Here is a 19,173-nt window from a genome sequence, read left to right as displayed (position 1 = left end):
ACAGCAGTTCCAACATTTCACAGCTGTCACTACAAAATAACTGCTATGAAAAACAGCATTGCCATTTTCCTGACAGCTTTATAAATCTGCAGTTAAGTGATGAGAGTATTTTGAAGCTTGCACATTCTATTAACAAACGTATCGTCACCAATTTTACTTTTAACTGAACAATTTCTGTGATGTTCTAACACATCATTTGGTAGGGATGTGAGTTCAGGGTTCCTGATTTTAAAACATCAGGCGTGCCTATACGGGTTAACAGAGAGGAGTGATTATACAGTATGAATATATAATCAGTTACAATAGTGACAAAAATATTTCGTTGTTTATAGTAAAACTGCGTTATTTTCATCGGCCTTCGTACGTTTTACGAATTTTCAATCAGAAGTGCACCCAAACCGGTTTTCAATTACTGAATCCTGTCATTTTTCGCAAACATAGCTTTTACAAGATCATTTCCAGACACGTTCTACAAAGGAAAAGGGTGGCAATGTGATCATAATATAAAACGCATTAGTCCACATCCCCCGGGCTTCTGAAGAAGAGCACTAAAATCATTGGTTCACTGAGTGAGAGTGACAAGGGGTGTACACTAATTTTTTGTCTCTTCCCGGGACGTAACTCGGTGCGGAGTGGAGCTGCTCAGCTAAGCGATTTTGGAACAGATGCCGCTTTGTTTCAGAAAGTCATACGCTGCATATACAGAATGAAAACTTCAACGTACCTAACGTATAACATATGCCTATAGGCTTGTGTAAAGGATATCTATAGAACCACGGCTGACTTTTGTGTGAAAAGGTACTTAATGAATTATCCTAAGCTTTCAATAAATGCTGAGGGGGAGGATTCATGGTTACAGATGCAGGAGAGTCCTTAGAGATCAATTCCGACCCCCCACCCCCCTCCCCATCAACCCTAAGGGGGTTTTGGTTTTCGTGATCCTAGACAAACATTAATTCACCAGTAGGAGACAGTGCGCACTTCACCTCCCTAAATCCTGCCTAGCTACTAAAACCATCTTTTCAAAGAAGCGCTGAGAAGCCTCACTGTTCTCTCTCGCGAGTTGCGCTGTTTGAATATGGTCTCCCTTCTGGCTCGTTTGCTCTTCTTTGCCTGGATGGTCCTTCACTACTGTGGGACAGAAAAAGTTAGACAGAGGGCTCTTCGCCAGAGGGACGCTGAATTCATTGAAAGAGTAAGTCCTGATTGTTTTGCACGTCTGTGTAACACTTTTGAAATGAACAAGGACTAAGGATTTGTGTAGTTACAGAGACATTTTTTTTCTAGTGTCCCATAGTTTGTTCAGTTATGTGGATCGTACTTCTTCAGCATATAGACCACCCCTTACTTACTGCAACCACGCGTAGCCTTACTTTCTACACCATTAGACTTTACTTCATAACGGTTCTGGTTATAAAATACCATCAGTATTTAGAAATGTCCAAAACGGGACGTTCTTACACGTTGTTCCGTATTTTTTAAAAGTTTTCTTTTAATTTACTTCGCAACGTATTGCATAAATCTGTTGAACTAAGGAATACATAGAGTCAAGTTTTAAACTGCTAAAATAGTCGCAGGCTTCCCTTTAAGAATAACATCAAAAGAGTATTTGTTTTCTGATGTAGACAGACCATTTCTAACACAGATTTAGCGCAGCGTCATGGACCAGCATGAAGGATTGTCTTGTGATTTTATTGTGTTACCCTAGAATCCTACTGAGCCACTGACTCCCTAAACTTATTATTATATGTCGTTAGATTAGATTTTCGTGTACTCTTTATCTATTAGCATTTATTCACTTATAAGTTAGGTCAGTCGTATTTTTTCTAAGGGTGCTGTTGATGTACTGTACAGTACCTCTCCATCATTCAAAACGCATCTATCAGTCGCTTAATGTTTGCAAAGTTGACGTACGTGACCTAATGTAAGTGCATTAATTGCTTACACGATTTAAAAAAGTTATGTCCTTTTGTCATTTTGATATTCCCCGAAGAAAAATCGCAGCAAAAACAGTATTGTTCTTTTCCAATGTTTTACATTGGCGCTGTGAAGGTGGCTGAAAGGGGTAGGTGATGATAGCATCGGTTATCGATTATCATCACTGTGTCGTCTTAATTAGCTGCTGAATAATTCAGATGTGTAACCTTTTGGGGAGTATATGAAATTCAAAGCTGTTTATGCAGAGGCAGCATGGGAAAAGCAATTTACAACTCGTGTTTATAAAAAAAAATACTCAAAGGCAACAGCATAGTTTTAGGCTTTCCGAACTTTCCAGAACAGTACTGATTTCCTCGTCCTCATTGGCTTGTCTTGTTCTGGCTGGTTGCCACAAGTTACTGCATTCAGTCAATTAACAGAACAGGCATCAAGAAGACAGGACACAGCTGCTGTCACTGCCCTGATAGAGGTACAGCAGAGACTGCCTCAGACCTGTCTGGCGTAAATTAACATGTGCTGTAAAGTAAAATAGTCCGAAAGAAGGACAGCTTTTCTCCAGATTGGAAAGCTAACTCACTGCAGCGCTGTATAGCACCGGAGACGAAGCTGCCAAGAGTTTCCATTCTGACATGGCCTTTTCCATCTGGAACTCCTCTTTGCATTGAAGGAGGGGGCTGACCTGAAATATGTCAGGCAGGCAGGCAGTCCAGCCAGAGAGCTGATGCAATCCATTGGTCAAGGCAGGTGATGGAGGGAATCATAAAATGCCACAGGACTGGAAGGGAATACCATTTTGCTTCTTATGAGCTTTGCTAGTTACAAGTAAACATGAACTCCTTAAGGCAGAGTTTTATGGAGAAAGATAACACAAAGGTTACTCCTAGACTTGCTTACCCTAATGAGCATCAGACAGTCCAAGATTAGTGCTAACTACTGGCAAATATTGTGCCTGCATTTGCAGCATATTGTTTACAACATCCTGTAACGGCCAGTGGACTAGAAAACGGCATGTGATTTGATGTACGTTGTTTATGTCACCTTCTAGTGCACGGGAAGTGATTCGAGCAGCCCGAACTGTACCAGACACTCAGCTGAAGCCTCTCGCCCCTTTCATGTAAATGTGGTAAACTTTTATTATAACCCTCCTGAGATCCCCTCTCTAGACACTCAGGCATGGCATTGTGTGCACCGTATCCCTGCAAAGCTGCTTCTGTCTCTCCTGCTCAGTGCTGGTTTCAGTGCCTCTCACACGCCTAAGGTTTTGGTTCTTAACCTTGCATGCCTGAAAAAAAATGTAATAGTGATTTGCAAAAATTTAGCGCAAGCTGAAGGCCGAGATGGATCTTTCTGGGAAATTCAGATAGGGATCGTTTTAACCCCTTCAAGAGCAGCTGCTTGTCCTCTCACGAGAGGAGGAGAAACTCCACCTGTCACTTGTTGAAAAGCTGTCAAAACCTTCAGTCCTTGGGAATTTTGTGAAGCTGTCTTGACAAACCTTAAGAAATGTTTTCAAGCTGAGCTTTTTCAAAAGTGCACCACTGCTTAATTGGAATTGCGTTTTCCTGTCATATGCGGATTTTAATTTTTCACCTCTGTGTTTGAATGACATAATTGAGCTCTTTGCAGCCATCCGTAAACCCTACTCCATGTCAGGGAGATTATATATAAGCAGCTGCTTTTCAGCTGAGGCACTAAAAGAATCCCAATTAAGTTCTTGAAAAAGAATTCCTCGCAATTAGAGAAAAAAGGTTTGCTCACAAATAATAGACACTTCCCTGAATAACATGGAACAATGTTTTTAACCAACACATAACATAAGAATGTATTTTGAGTAAAAGAAATAGGGAATTAAGATTTTAGAAGGGAAAGGAAACAAAAAGAATATTTTGTGAAGGAATCTGACTTGCTCAATATCAAGGCTTTAGTGGCAACATTACCCAACTGAATTGAAGTTTTTTATGCCTAAAGAAATTTCCTCGTGATAGAAATGAGACAGCTGACACAGTGACACAGTGATTAGCATTGCTGCCTCACAATGCTGGGACTCTGGAGCGAATATGTTCTCCCTGTATTCATGTGGGCTTTCCCTGGGTGCTCCGGTATCTAACCACAATCTTAAGACATACTGGTGCGTTAATTGGCTTCTGGGAAACCTGGCCCTGTGTGTGTGTGTGTGTGTGTGTGTGTGTGTGTGTGTGTGTGTGTGTGTGTGTGTATTGGACTGGCATCCTATCCAGGCTGTCTCCTGCCTTGCGCCCGCTGCTTGCTGAGATAGGCTGTGGCTTCGCCGTAACCCTGTATTGGATAAAGCAGCTAGAAAATAGCTGCTTTATAGAATACAAATGAGAATGTTTATAGTAGCATTTCAACTAGAACTGTTGCATGGTTAAAAAACTGTTAGTTCACTGTCAGGATTAAAAGGCATAAGAGTGTATTTTGTTTTTCATACTGAAAAACAGTAATATTTCATGTTTTTTACTTCAGAGCCTATTTGTTCACTTAAATTTGCAGTCTTATAATCACCAGAATATCAACTTTGTATTATTTTAACTCACACTTTAATGCTATAGTCTTTGCCAGCACAGATTGCGACAATGTTTTGTTTTTTTTTTTCTATATGAAAGCTAATTTTGGTGAACAAACCATAGACTCGTTTGCTTTTGGGTGGTGTTCAGCCAAGATGTGAAAATAGATTGTAACGAAGAAGTCAGATTGATGTTTTATTTTATAGGCAGCCTTTAAAATCAAGTTGGTTTCAAATGAGTGTAAAAACTGCTCAACGCAAAAAAACCCATCCCAAATTGTCAAAGGCATTTCACCATCAAAACAGAAGCTAAACATATCTGCCTGGCTTTGTTTTAGCCTTTTTTCTGTGTGCACACATTTAGAGTTTTGATCCAAAAAGGCACAGATTCAGAGGCTCTGATAAGGGTCATACAGAGAATCCTTCTCCCAAAGTGTAGAATGAACCCTGTAATGTGTTAGTATCACTGACACACATCCACATGGAAATCCAAAAGATAAATGGCCCAATTTCTGCTGCGCCTGAATTGAGTAGCAATGACAGCTGGCGAGTGGGGGATATGGGTGGGGTGGGGTTAAAGCACGAGGAGTAGTGGTCAGAGCTGAAAGGTTGTGGGTCCAGGTCCAGTGGGATAACGCTATTGTCCCCCTGAGTGCTTTGCTCAGACTGCTCCAGTTAAACGTCCAGCTGTAGAAATACAAAAGATATGTTGCTCTGGACAAAAAAAGCTTAGTCAAATGAACTATATCCCCACCATTTAAAGGAGTGTTACTGTATGTTGCTGAATAGGTTCCTACAGGACCATGTGAGGTGTTCATTTTTTTTCCATACTGGCACAAAATCCACTGTTTCCATATTAGTTCACACTGGACAAAAAAGCACCTGATCTAAGAACACACAGCCTCTGTGTGATTTTCACACAACATCTATTGCTTCAGTAAACTTCAGCATGCTATATCCTGTAAGAAACCTGATAATACTTGAAAGTATTGCACAATCCCTTTCATGGAACTGTGGGCTGCAGTATATACAGTATTTAATCATTGAGCATACCAGCACTTCTGTGAAAACACACACAGCATTTATTCTGAGAAATGCAGGGGAATGAGTTTCTATCCCTGTGTGGTTTCTACTTTCTTTGGTATGAATGTGTTGAGCATCTTAGAGTCTGAATGGCCTTTGTGAAAATGCCAGGACTTCTGTGTGAGATTGGTATGTCAGATCTGTCTCTCTTACAGATATGTGAGACATACAAGAGCTCAATTTTCAACAGAGAAACACCAATGCCTTTCTTTTCAGTTTATTAAGTTTTTAGACCTTCAATCCCTGTTGGATTCTGTCATTTCTTTTTGTAGATTAATTTCAATCAGCACTTATTTCCCAATCGTCACAAGCATCCTGCTTTTCAACTTTCAGAAGTTATAGCACAGTTCCACTCCAATAATCTGAGCATGGCCAGCGTAAAGTAAGAGGATGTGCCCTCAGATCTCCACCAATTCAGATGTACAGAGCCGCCATCGCTACAGCCTCTCTATGCGCCGGATTAAACAAGCAGTGTTTTGTCAGAGCCCTTTATATAAATCAACATAAATTAATACAGATCCACAGGGAACAGTGCTGTTTTAGATGGCACAGATCCATGTTTGTGCAAAAGCAAAAGCATTGCCTTATATTCTGTTGGTAAATGTTTTTGTCTAGACACTTTCAAACTTACAGTTATTGCAGCAATTCTATAATTGACGTTAATTTGATTTAGTTGCCAGCTCCTCATTTTTTTTGCAAGGATAGACATGCATAGTTTTCTGAAATGCTTCTTTGTTGTGTAGACCTTTCCTATTTTCTGATTCATTTTTTTTAAACCAGAGGCTGACCTCAGATGGCAGCCACACAGATGTAGCTCCTTCCTTTCAAATAGGCTTTCCAGTTTGTACTGCAACTAGTACGAAATTTCATTTAAGCCTGTCACGGCTGCTTTTCCTTCTAAAGGAAACATTTCTTTGACCTGTCAGAAGTTCTGATACACCCATAATGGAAGAATATTTTTTTATATGTTGTTTTTAAAGGAAAACAACTGATAATCAGCAATAAAGCAAAATCTAATTGATTAAATCAATCTTTTGAAACTGCTCTCAATAAATAATCTACTAGATTTAAGTACACCAATGCTTTTAGGGGCTAAAGTGAAGTTGTTTATTGTCACTTGTATAATTATTTTCACGTCATAAATGGTGGAGAAAAGCATCCTGATACCCAACATATCTAACAACAGCCAAGTAATTTTATGCCATTTTCAGAATGGGTTGGGGACACAAATACAGCATACTGTACGTTGCACAGCGCTCTGAAGCCTGTTGAAACACTGTTTACTCAAGCTGACAAACCTCGACATCATTGTTGGCCTCCACAAACCTTGCCATTAGATATTTCTGCTGCTACAGCTTGATAGCATTCAAATAATATAAGCAGAAAACAAAGTATAAATTAGTGAAAACACACATAATAGAATGTGAATGAAGTATTAAGAGATTTTTTTATGTAATCCAAGCCTAAATGGCACGGTGGTATTGTGATATGTTGAAATAGTTTTATACCTTCTGAGTCATTACACAAGTCCCAGACGTGCATAACTACCAAGATGTAGACTAACTTCTGTCAATCTGAACATTAATTTCAAATTTTGAACCAGTGGCTTTAGACTGTATTTTTGATCTTTAACCTCATTTTAACTTTGTTTTTTCTCTAATAGAATATACATCATCTTGGGCCTTCAGAAAACATCTCCTAAAGGTTTTATTGAGATTCTGAAACAAAGATTTTGATGTTGCTATACTGTATGTGTAATCACAGCATCTAAGTAAGCAATCAAGGGAGCTAATATAAAATACAGCTCTTGATCACAGGGTTGTATTTTAACTTTCCTGTTTAAAAAAAACAGCAAATCCAATGCTTCATATATTTCTTATCCTTTAAAGTGAAATTGAAATGCATGATATGGTGAGCATAAGGTAAAGTGTATTATTCAATCTGTTACCTTATTTTCTGTAGTGTTATTTTTGTTTCTTCCTTTATCCTTTAACTACTGTCCAGGAGAAACTAGGTCAACATGTGTTTCTTGGTATGAGGATTTACTAAAATAGCATTGTTTTCTCAGAATATATAAACTAATTTCATTTACATTACACAAATTCCATTTATTTTTTAAACAATTTTGATCACCTTTTTAAATGAGAATGATATAACAAATATTCTGAATACACTCATGAACGAAAGCCTGAACAGCTTTCTGAGATGTGGAGGACACTGAATAATGTTCTGTTCCAAAACAGAATTGTATACAGTACCTCCGTGTCTTTGTGAGCTGAAATAACACAGTTATGTTTATTTGATTATAATCACTTAATTTGTGCTTAATGCAAAACGAATGATTAAATTCCACAATTGCAGTTTCATTTATTAATATAAAGGGGAGTAGAAACTTGATAAACTGGTTCTTAGTGCATTGTTTGGGTCATATTATGCTTATCTAACTTGAATCCATGTCGTCTCAAAAGGCTGCTTGTATTTAGTTTTAAGAATCAGAATAGATTTCATTTGCAGGATTGGTCAACAGTGTAAAACACCTATTTGTCACAAAGAATTGACTGTATGTAGGTATCTTGTTCTGTTCTGTTTGTGAACAATTACACAATTTGATTTGCCCTCCTTTGAGAATGTATGAGGAAGATATTTCAAGGTCTCTGGGTGAGAGGATATTAGTGGGAGGTGTAAGTCTGTCTGGGGAAAACCTCAAGCGGAAATGAACTCCACGAGGGTTCATGAGGACAGAGGATCACATCTGACAGCGACTCACTGTGTAGCTGTTCCTGCTCTACTACTCCGAGGGGTGTTGTAGGGTTTGGCACAAAGCAATGATGTGGTGGTCCATCTGTGTTAACTCCTGCTGGGTGAGCAGACGTTTCTCCATCCAGAGGATAAAGAGACAGGAACTCATTGACCTCACTGCACTCAGTGGGAGCGCTTGTGACTTCAGGCAGCTTTTCTGGCACAGGTCGTAAAAAGCCTTTCTTGTTGTTTTCCCATTGCTAGTACAATGGCTGCATGCAGGGGCCTGCAGGCACCCCAGGCAGAGACGGGAACCCTGGTATGAATGGTATACCTGGCATACCCGGCCGAGACGGGCTGAAGGGGGAGAAGGGAGAGTGCATGAGGGAGATTCTGGAAGAGCCCTGGAAACCCAATTTCAAGCAGTGCGCCTGGAAGTCCCTCAACTATGGCATCGACCTGGGAAAAATTGCAGTAAGGAGGCCGACAGAAGCTGAAACGACAGGCTGGGCGACACCCAGTCCTGAGGGGGGAAAAAAATCTAGTTAAAATGGTGAAGTTGTAAAAAAAAAAAGATTTGAATATGTGATATTAAAAGGCTGTTCATTTTAAAATTATTAACGGTATACACTTGTCTCCATGTCCCACAGTAACGTGTTAGAGGAAAAAAAAAGAATATCCCAGGAGACAACTTTTCCTAATAGTTTATAGAATTCTTTACATTTTATGGCTTTAAGTTGATTATAGCACCTATATAACTTATAGGGTGAAATCTGGGTGTTAGTAATTGGTAAAGGTACTGAGTCAGAGCATAGGTTCAGCCTATAGTGTACACACTGTGGATTTAAGCCTAGCCTATGAAGAACTGAAATAAAGCTTTATTTCGAAATATTATTATTAAATAATTTATTATAATGAGATGCTCAAAATGTTATTTTTAAAATTGTATATCCTGCTTTACGTTTCTAATTCTAGGAGTGCACTTTCACAAAAATGCGCTCTGACAGCGCCCTCAGAGTTGTCTTCAGCGGCTCCCTGAGACTCAAGTGTAAGAATGCCTGCTGCCAGCGATGGTACTTCACTTTTAATGGGGCTGAGTGCACAGGACCTCTGCCAATCGAGGCCATCATCTATCTAGACCAAGGCAGCCCTGAGTTTAACTCTACTATTAATATACACAGAACCTCCTCAGGTAAGTGCTTACAGAGAAGAATGGCGAGTATTCTGCAGTACTGAGCTAAGAACAGAAAACTCCTCTGTCACTCAGTGAAATGTAGATACATTTCTGAAGTGTCGTAGCGGGTGGAGCAAAGGTTAGCACTGCTGACTTGCAGCGCTGGGGCCAATCATGTGCCAGTTTCTTGCTGGATAGGCTTCGGCTCCCCAATGACCTGTTTTGGACAGAGTGCTCAGACAAATATCAAAAAAGAATGATGGAAATATCATAGTCATATCAATTACTCATATTATTGCATGAGGGAAGATGTCTTTTTCACTGACTGTTCTAATACAAAATGAAAAATTCTAACCCAACATTACATTTTAGATTGCTTGAGAGCATGGTGGTTACAGAAAATATGGCTCCATAACCGTTAGTTGCTTTGCTACATTGTATTTGAAATGACACATAGTTTAGGTTTGTGAATGCTTGGAATGCTCTTACGTAGTACTTTTCCAAACTTCCAATGGCCAGTTTTAATGTTACAGTCAAGCAAACCCACTGACCACAGACACTGATGCAGCAGTGTCTGGACATGCAAAGAATGTTGAGCATTTCAAGTATAAAACGTTAAGAAAATTCAAACGAAAAGGGAATATAACAGAAATCAACAATCTCTGTAGTATGTCAAATAATACTTAATAACTCTTTTCTGCTCTCAACTAAATTGTGATGAAAAGCGAAAGAGATAAAGCTAGCCCAAGTCGAAGCCTGTCTTATAGATGCTCACTGGGTGGTATGTCAGATGACTGTCCTGTTTCTCCATTGCTAAGTGGTTTGCTGAAGTCAGGTTTTTCAATGTAGGATGCACAAAATCTCACGACTCATGAATCCAGCCCAATTTAAGATTTAGTTGGAGAGAAACCAGGAATTCCTTGCTGGTCTCCTTTCCCATGTTCTGTAGTTACTATGCTGAATATGCATTGACATTCAGCTCTGTCAACAAGAGCCCCACTTAATATTTTGGTCACAGCTGGGATTGTTATAGAACTCTTCATTTTTAAGGAAGGTTTTGGAAGAAATCATTTTCATGTGCGATCTCAGTCTAAGCCAGCCAGTTTCTGTCAGTTATTTTGCCTTAGCCATTTAGAGTTGGAGTCAAACTATTAGTTTGTCAATTTGCCAGGACCTTGGTCAGTAAGGACACAGAATGCGGTGTGACAGCTTTCTGTCTCATGGTCTCAGGTCATGATTGGTCAGAACGTCATCAGGTGTCGTGGCAAGTCCATGTAGTACATCCCTTACTGGTGGGGTTTTCCCACCCAGTCAGGGTGTGAATCAAGATGGGCTGTCCTCCAATCGCAGGGTGTGAGGATGGACCCAGTTTCTAGTGGGTGATGTCGGAATGGCAGTGCATCCCAGTTATTGGAGCTCAGTCTCAGAAACACTGCAGGCTGTTGGCTCAGAGGAGAGCAGTTCAAGGGTACTGTATATTTCCCAGACAGGAGAACATTTTATATAGTTAATTGTAGCCTTTCTGCTGCAACAGTTACAGTAGGTACTTCTTAACTCTTATTTCTTAAGCATTTTGAAATGCTAATGGATCACTACAATGCAGGACAAATGTGACAATTTATTAAAATGTTGTTTAAGAATCATGTTTTTTTCCCCAAAATGGAATGTCCAATTATTTTTAAACCCAGATATGATTTTGCAGAGTGGCCTAGAGCATCTTTCACAAAAAAAAATCACTAAGCCTTAAATCTTCCTTCCAAAATCTAATATCCTTTCATTCGTGGAATGCAGAGAAACAGACAGCTTTGAGACAGCTTAAGGCTATTTCTGATAGCATTCAGTTCCTCAGACACTGGGTCAGCAAGACAGCACTAGCTTGCTATAAACCAAGTAACTTCCTCATTAGCTCTTATCCAATCGGTCTGTTTCTAGGAACGCTTGGCTACAGATTAAGAATTGCATAACAGTGTGGATAGCTTCATTCATGACAGTACTGCTAACCTCCTGACAATAATGGTTACCCTGCACTTTGGGAGGCTTTGATCGGAGAGCCACCCAAGATTCCCATGATAGTGACACAGCCTCTGGCAACAACAACCCTTTAAAACCTGTAGCCGTTTTCAAGGCATATTAATTTAGCAATGCTCAAGCTTTAGCAACACTATGGTCCAAATTAGTTGTGATTAACAAATTACTGCAGTAGTAGAGCTTTTCAGAACCCCAAAGCACTTTACAGAGACCGGAGGGGCTCATTTCACCCAATACTAAGGTGCAGTAACTACACCCATTCTGTGCCCACTTCCCCCACTGCGAGACAGTAACTACTGAGAACCAGTCTTTGTCGTCTGCTGCTCAGTTGGGGTCAATTAGAATACACACCAACATTTACTTCAAATTATCCCTTCAAGTGTACACTCCATGTAATTTAGAAGCAAGCATTATTATGCAGAGTCTCTGGTTTGTGCTGTGTGTTGTCTACAGTGGAGGGACTGTGTGAAGGCATTCATGCTGGTCTGGTGGACGTTGCCGTCTGGGTGGGGACCTGTGTGGATTATCCCAGGGGCGACGCGTCCACAGGCTGGAATTCCGTGTCCAGAGTCATCATTGAGGAGCTGCCGAAGTGAAAAGCGCCACCAATCCGACTTCAGCCCGTTTTTCCCCCCCGAATTACACGGTGGATTTTTCTTCAATTAGTTTTTTTTTAAATCCGTACCCATGCTATATGAAACTCAAGAGTATTCAACAAAAGAATTTATCAGGAACTTTTTTTTTGTGTGTGTGTGTGTATCACGTTAATGTCAAAATTACAATTCTACACATTTGTAGGATTCTGTAGTAGTTTATTTTATCATTCTTTAGTAACCGTTGTCAGAATTTCATTTTTACTCATGTCAATAAATGAAACTTTTTATAAAAAAAAATTGTTGATTTGAGCAGTTTGAAAGTTGTCATTGAAAATAAAAAATGTAACAGGACATAGTTACATTAGATACTTCCACAATTACCAGGAGCTAAAATATTTCAATATGACTGCAAGTTAATTGGACACATCTGCAGATTGTTTGACAGACCAGGCTACAGCTTTGAATTTCATCCCAGCTAAGGTACTTAAAGCGATGGAAGATCGTTTGATTTGACTGAACTTTCTTTTACACGTCACTTGAAATTCATTAAATATTTACAAACAGGCAAAATATTAAACTTCAATTAAATAAAAAAAAATTCAATTCCACTTCTAAATGAAGATTAAGCCAAAATGTCAAATGTAGAATTTACATTCAATGTTTCTTTTAAAATGGAATACAGTTGCATTTAGTAAAAAAAACTGTTTGCATGTTATTTTACTGATGTAGTATTTTGACATTTGCAGCACAGCATCTGTACGACACCCTAAAGTTTTATGGTTTCCCCCCACCAATTTCAAACACTTTAAGTGCATAAATATTTTAAATACAGATACATCGCAGCTTTCAGTTAGGTACTGGGACTGTGAAACCAGTCCAACTTACAGTTCACCTAATTTCTCGATGAATTCAAAAAATAAAAATCTTTGGCTTACACCTATGCACACAAAACTTACATGTACATCATTTAGGAGACATTCAGAGTTACGTACAGCTAGCTGTGTGTCGGTCATATTAAAATATCTACGCCCATATAATTCGACATTACAGCTTCCACGTTGTGCAAACTGCAGCTGCGTCACGCCCCTTGAAGAAGCACAGCCAGGGCTGGTCAAGGCTGCTTCTCAGGTAGGTGAAGTACCTCTCATGGTGTAACACAGAAACTGTCTCTCTAAGAGCCGATACTGCTCTTCAGCGACGATCTCCATTGGGATGCCATTACCTCATCGCCCGGACTGACATCCTCGTTTTTATTTTCAGCCGCGCAGGCCACGCAAAAAACTGGACACATTTTCATAGACGACGAAAGTTATACAGCACGCAGGGGTCACCCTGATCACGTTGGGTACGATTCCTTTGTAAAATCCATGGACACCTTCATTGCTAAAAAGAGAGAAACAAACTTGCAATACAGTGTCTATGTTCCAGCCATAAGCCTCTATTCTTATTTCATTTACAATATACAAAGTTGAGTATAGATAGATACTTTATTGATCCCAAGAGGGAAATTGCAGGAAAATATAATCAGGATTGGAATTCTAAACAACAGCACCAATCTGAGACTTTTCCGACACCGTTAGATACTATTTACAATATACATTTGGAAAAAAAACCTTAGTAATTTTACAATACTAAAAATGAGCGTTTCCATTTTGCTACATACATTTCAGAATAGCTTTGAAAAAGATAACTACATTGTGCTGTATCGCATCTCGGATGCAAAAAAAATGTTTTTTTCCTAGTAATTCTTATGATTGAAAATGTTATTTTAAACTTAATTTACTTGCCTGGGTATCATGAAGAAAATCACTGTGCCCATACATTTTTCACAATATGTGCTTTTTTATACCCCAATCAACAGTTGCATGAGAAAATGGATGCTGCATTGATTATCGTTATTCAGAAAAAAACAGAATAGACTTATGTTTAAAATAGTTTTCGATCCACTGAAACAATAAGCTTACTTATTATGAACATTACTAGTCTCCAAACACTAGACGTGCCCAACGCAGAGATGGGCAGTTTCAGTCCAATACCTTTACCATTTAGTGAAGAACAAAAATGTAAATATATATAATACGTATTTTACTAGAAACCTCAAAGACCAACACAGAACCATTTACAAAGAGCAGCTCAATATCTTGCCACAAACAAAACAGAAGACAATCTTCCAAGGAATTTTAACCACAGACCTTAAGATGACTGTGTGAAATAACCCTGCTGTGTACTTGGCGATTACACAACTCAATGGTATGCGAGACCAAACTATGGGAAACCGTTTTAGGTTATGCTTGCTATCCAAGTAACAAATATTAATGAATCTCTACCTGTGCTACACTATTCCACTGTACAGGCGAACACAGACGTACCTCCAGGTCCTCCTGATAACATCTGTGAGTCCAGCGTATTTATTATGCTGGTCCTGCAAGCGGGCGCGGACCACTTGATAAGGATAGGTCACAGACACGGCAAAAATTTTGGACATAGCTGCCATGGTCACATACTCCAGCGGATTCTGCGGTGAAATGTAAAAAGGTTTCTTGTGCGACTCATTTCTTTTCAGACCTGCTGATAACAGAAGCAGTTGCCACTACCTCAAAACACTGAAGCCACAGTACATTTCACTCTGTACACTTCAGCGACAGGTCAACCCTTCAATGATTTCCATAAATGCAAACAGCTTTGGCCTATCAGCAGCTTCTTTCAGACACGCCATATTTTAAAGCAGGAAGTCACTTTGAAGTTGTGCATTGACTAATGTCAAGATGTATACAGTCAACCGTAACTTGGAACTTTTCTTAAAATAGAAGTTTCAATTTCTTACCAACTGAGCTTGCGCTGGCATGTTCTTGTACTTGCTATACTCTCGTTTGAGCTCCTCATATGCCATGAACTGCAGAGCGCCGTGTGATGTGCCAAACAAGCCAGGCACAAAACCCTATTGGACACACATGCGTTTTAAGAGAGCAGTCAATAGTATTACCTTTACAGTGCTTGGCTGAAAAACCTTAATACACTAATTAAAACTGAAATACGCAACACCTGGAAACTACAGTATGTGTTCGTGGAACAAGAATCACAACTAGTATATTTTAAAGAATTATGGTTAATAATAAAAACTCCATAAACCCAGAGGGCAATGAATATGATCTGTTAAAAAGGGATCCTGTGAATATGCAGTGGCTGCTTATTTCATTTTAAACATGAGTAAAAAACTTTGAAAGTAAAATAATGACAACACAGGAAGCTATGTATTCATAAGTATTTCATAAAAGCACTCTTGAAATACTGTTTTGGGAGACGTAAAAGTTTAATTTAGAATTAGGAGTGGTTGAAAAGACCAGCTTCCTTTAGAAACATGGAAGATTCTGGTAAAAAATACATTTTCTGCTACGTGGGTTGAAGAAGCAGAACACTTTTTTTTTTTACTTCTCATAAATAGCTGGACCACTTTGAAGAGCACTACATCTAGTGGATATGTTTGAAACAGCAGCAATAGATTTAAAAAGCATATACAGTATATGCTCTGTGGGTAGATATAATCCCTTTGGTCTTTGAATAAAATGCACCAATGCAATATTTAAAAAAGGAAAGTTCATATTACCCTGTATAGTCCTGGTATACCCTCATAGCGGTAAATTTTCAGCAGAGCATCAAACATGCCCTTGTACTGCCTTTTGGACGGGTCAATTCCAGCATCGTACTGCAGAACTAGGCGAGTCTTGGTTACCCAGATTGGGTTGGTTATAGAAAGTGTCAGAGCTCCTGGAAACAAAGTCAACGATTTTTTGGGATACCTTAGAGACCATTACAAATACATAGCAGAAGTACTCCAATTTTGATTCATAAAACCAATCTTTTTAAATACTCCTCTGAAAAAAATCTAATCCTGCAAGAATAAACATAGCAAACCTCATAATGATTCAATTCGGTTAGGCTTCATTTTTGCCACTTCATAAATGAAACTGCACAGCATTTTCCACATAGATGAGCTACTTCGATAAATTATATCAGTGATTGAGATCTACCAAAAAAAGTCAGAAAAACTACCTTTAACTGTACAATAAGTCAGATGTCAGCTTATTTGATGGGATTCTTTATTTCACAATTTCATTACGCTCTACAAAAATGCCTGGGAATTTCTGTTAAAATGTCACACAGTTACAATTATGACCTATACACATTGCAAAATGCATCTAATTATGTATTACCATAGTACTTATTTTCACTTTTAGTTTAGATCCTATGTTCTTGCATGTAATGAGTGAAATTGCGCTCACCTGCCTGGGCAGCAGAAACCAGGTGCTGAGAAGCAGTGAGTTCGGACTGATTAGATTCCTGCTTATAACTCTTGATTGCATTGTAGCTGTGCAAAGGGAAACACACAAGGAGTTAGACCTTCTCAGTATGTGCCTGTGTTTATAGTATACAGTCTTCTTCATTTAAGATTGAAGTGGAACAAACGGCCATAAAAATGAAACTATTGTAAAATAACCGGCATGAAGAAAATGTATAAGTAAAATTCATGTCACAATTCTTTTACCACTCCTAATGACTTGAGTTTAACGTTCTAAATCAGAAAATCGAGCAGACAATTAAAATGGTGTAGAACAATTGACATGGTTTCATAAAGGAAAACAATATTCTTAACTAGATTAAAAAAATAAATCTTTGAGAATTTTTGCACAAGGTATCTTACAAAATCATATTTATAAAAACAATCCATTTATATTTTCCATTACATCTACAAATATGATAAGCATTGATTTTGAAACGCCACACACAAACTCACAACAGCGCCAAGAATCGTCTGACCTACAGTACATATCCTAATTGTTTTATCTTCTTTAAATGAACAGTTGCTTCCTCAAGAATCTTCCCTTTGCAATTAAAACATTTAGAGTCAAGACATCCCCATTTACAGCTTGGATGCTACGCCACACAAATTAAATTCTAGTGTTTCCTTTTTTTCCATGTGGCAAAGATGAAGTTTGTTTTGAGTGCAATCCAAAAATGAATGCAGCATTGAATATTAACATTATTCACAAAAAAACAGTATAGACTTATGTTTTCAATTGTTTTAGACCCACTGAAACTATAAAGTTACTTATTATGAACATCACTAGTGTCCAGACACTAAGTGAAGTGGTCAACATAGAGATGGGCAATTTCAGTATAATACCTTTACCATATAGTGAAGGACAAAAATGTAAAATATACAGAATATATGTTTTACAAGAGAACTCAAAGAGCAACACAGAAGCAGTCACAAAGAGCTGAAACAGATATGTAAATAGCAATAAAAAAGCCAGGTTTCAAACATTTTCCCTCCTGTCGGGTCTTGCAAAGCCTGGCGTTAAGTGTTATACGCACAAGAAAAAGTACAGCCCCCAGGATGCTCCAGCACCCCAAACATTGGGGGTCACTCCTTGGTACAACCCCCGAAGTCCCTCCAGTCTCCAGACACTTTGCATACAGTGGAATATTCCGTTGTACTTAGGCCTCAACGCCAGTCCATCGCTCACTGCACCCAGAAAACAAGGCAAATATAGTTTGGTTTCTTTGCACGGGCCTAATATGCTTTTCGAGCATGTTTAGATATACTGACATATACAGTAACTGCTGGAAAAATAAATCTCTTGGTTTATAATCCCCATGATGTTAAATGCTGTTTTTATACTCCTCGGATGTCTGCGATTTTATTTTACATGTAAAAACGCGATTGTTAAAAGGCAACAGCCCAATATGCTTAAGAGCTGAAAACTGCCAAACAGCTCCAATTAGTCCTATTATTAAGTCAGTTAAGGGTTCAGTTGTGTAACAGAGCTCAGCTGGAACTAAAAGCATGGGGAATCTCCTACCCGATGCCCTGATCTTCTTTCGTCAAGAGGGACATCTGCCTCCATCAATCCACCCACCAGTCATGTGTCCACAGAACATACAGTATTATTCTTATGAAAGATGTTAAGTATGGACTGTGGACTGTGAACTATGGAAGGCTATCATTCACAGTCACTGTAACCATCATAATTTCGCTGTGGATGGCCAGTCAGAGAGTAAAACTGAAAAATTTAAAATGAGAAGAATGAATATCCTGAATCTACCTGTACCCAGGCAAATTTAGGACTCCCTATAAATGTCGAGGAATTTTCCAAAGATGAATGATCTCCACCCAGTTTGGGGAGACATTTCTGGAGAGTGCACTACAACACAGTCTTCCCAACATTGTTGCTTAACTGGTTTTAGCCCAGCAGTTCTGTCAAACAGGTTCACTTAATATTACTACCGCCTAAAAACCTTACTAGCAGTTTTCAAACCATGTCAAAAGCAACATATTTCAGAGCTACCTTGATAAGCACGTAGACTCTCAGGCCGGTGAGAACATTTTAAATGGCGAATTAACGAGGGAAACAGGGTTTAATGCATTATTTTGGAAGATGCCACATGTTACATTTGTTTGAAAGAAATTTAACAAGAACAATGTGATCGCGTTTTTGTTCATTTGGGATAAAAAAAGGCGACAGTGTCAATCTTGCCACGTGGTAAGAGAAAGCACTTACCTGCGAATCTGATTTTGACCAGATCTAGCGGATGAAGCACTAGAGTCGACACGACCCCTCCGCTCAGACCGGCCACCAGGTTCTCGTATCTAACGTGACTGAAGAGCCGCAGGAGGTCTGCTTTACCCGGGAAGGGCGAACTGGGTGCACTGGGTGCATCAGACAACGTTACGGTACTCTCTCCCGCAGCAGGGCTCATGTTTGATTGCAGCTGCTGTCAAATAATATGCAAGTCAGGCAGAACGCTTTTAAACGTCATTCGGCGATACAGTCACGTACTGTCAGAAGACATCACCTGTCCCAACCTGTTCATACAGCCCGTGGTCTCCCGGACCCGACCCACGTTGCACAGCTGAACTTGAACACCAAGTGCTCTCGCTTACGACCTTTCACCTACGACCTCACATACGGTGTTGCGTGAAGCTAGCGGCACTTCAATTGTCGAAGGGGTTGCGTCATTTCTCTGATGAGAACGGCCTCAGTAAAGATGGAGGAACGAGAAGACGGAGGTCAAACGGGGTGACTTTATCC

The 19,173-nt window shown here is 39.2% G+C and overlaps 2 protein-coding genes across 4 annotated transcripts; one reads left to right on the top strand and one right to left on the bottom strand.

The window, feature by feature from the left end:
- The first annotated feature begins 1,037 nt into the window (after positions 1–1,037).
- cthrc1a (collagen triple helix repeat containing 1a) lies at positions 1,038–12,379 on the top strand. Of its 2 annotated transcripts, XM_088929244.1 has the most exons (5): positions 1,038–1,195; positions 2,984–3,052; positions 8,549–8,758; positions 9,260–9,476; positions 11,940–12,379. In XM_088929244.1, exons 1-5 carry the CDS (start codon positions 1,079–1,081, stop codon positions 12,080–12,082), a joined length of 756 nt encoding a protein of 251 aa, XP_088785370.1. In that variant the 5' UTR covers positions 1,038–1,078; the 3' UTR covers positions 12,083–12,379. The 2 variants fall into 2 exon arrangements, with proteins under 2 accessions (XP_088785370.1, XP_088785371.1); XM_088929245.1 differs by lacking the exon at positions 2,984–3,052.
- slc25a32a (solute carrier family 25 member 32a) lies at positions 12,278–19,051 on the bottom strand. Of its 2 annotated transcripts, none has more exons than XM_088929243.1 (8): positions 18,948–19,051; positions 18,643–18,856; positions 17,456–17,606; positions 16,363–16,448; positions 15,687–15,847; positions 14,907–15,020; positions 14,452–14,597; positions 12,278–13,465 (listed from the first exon to the last, which is right to left on the bottom strand). In XM_088929243.1, the coding sequence occupies exons 2-8, from the start codon at positions 18,839–18,841 to the stop codon at positions 13,339–13,341; spliced, it is 984 nt and encodes a 327-aa protein (XP_088785369.1). In that variant the 5' UTR covers positions 18,842–18,856; positions 18,948–19,051; the 3' UTR covers positions 12,278–13,338. The 2 variants fall into 2 exon arrangements, with proteins under 2 accessions (XP_088785369.1, XP_088785368.1); XM_088929242.1 differs by having other exon boundaries at positions 18,938–19,039.
- Between the last annotated feature and the right edge of the window lie 122 nt (positions 19,052–19,173).

Source organism: Atractosteus spatula, chromosome 12, assembly GCF_055471065.1.
Source record: "Atractosteus spatula isolate fAtrSpa1 chromosome 12, fAtrSpa1.hap1, whole genome shotgun sequence".
NCBI lineage: Eukaryota > Metazoa > Chordata > Actinopteri > Semionotiformes > Lepisosteidae > Atractosteus > Atractosteus spatula.
This window is presented reverse-complemented; position numbering and strand designations above follow the sequence as displayed.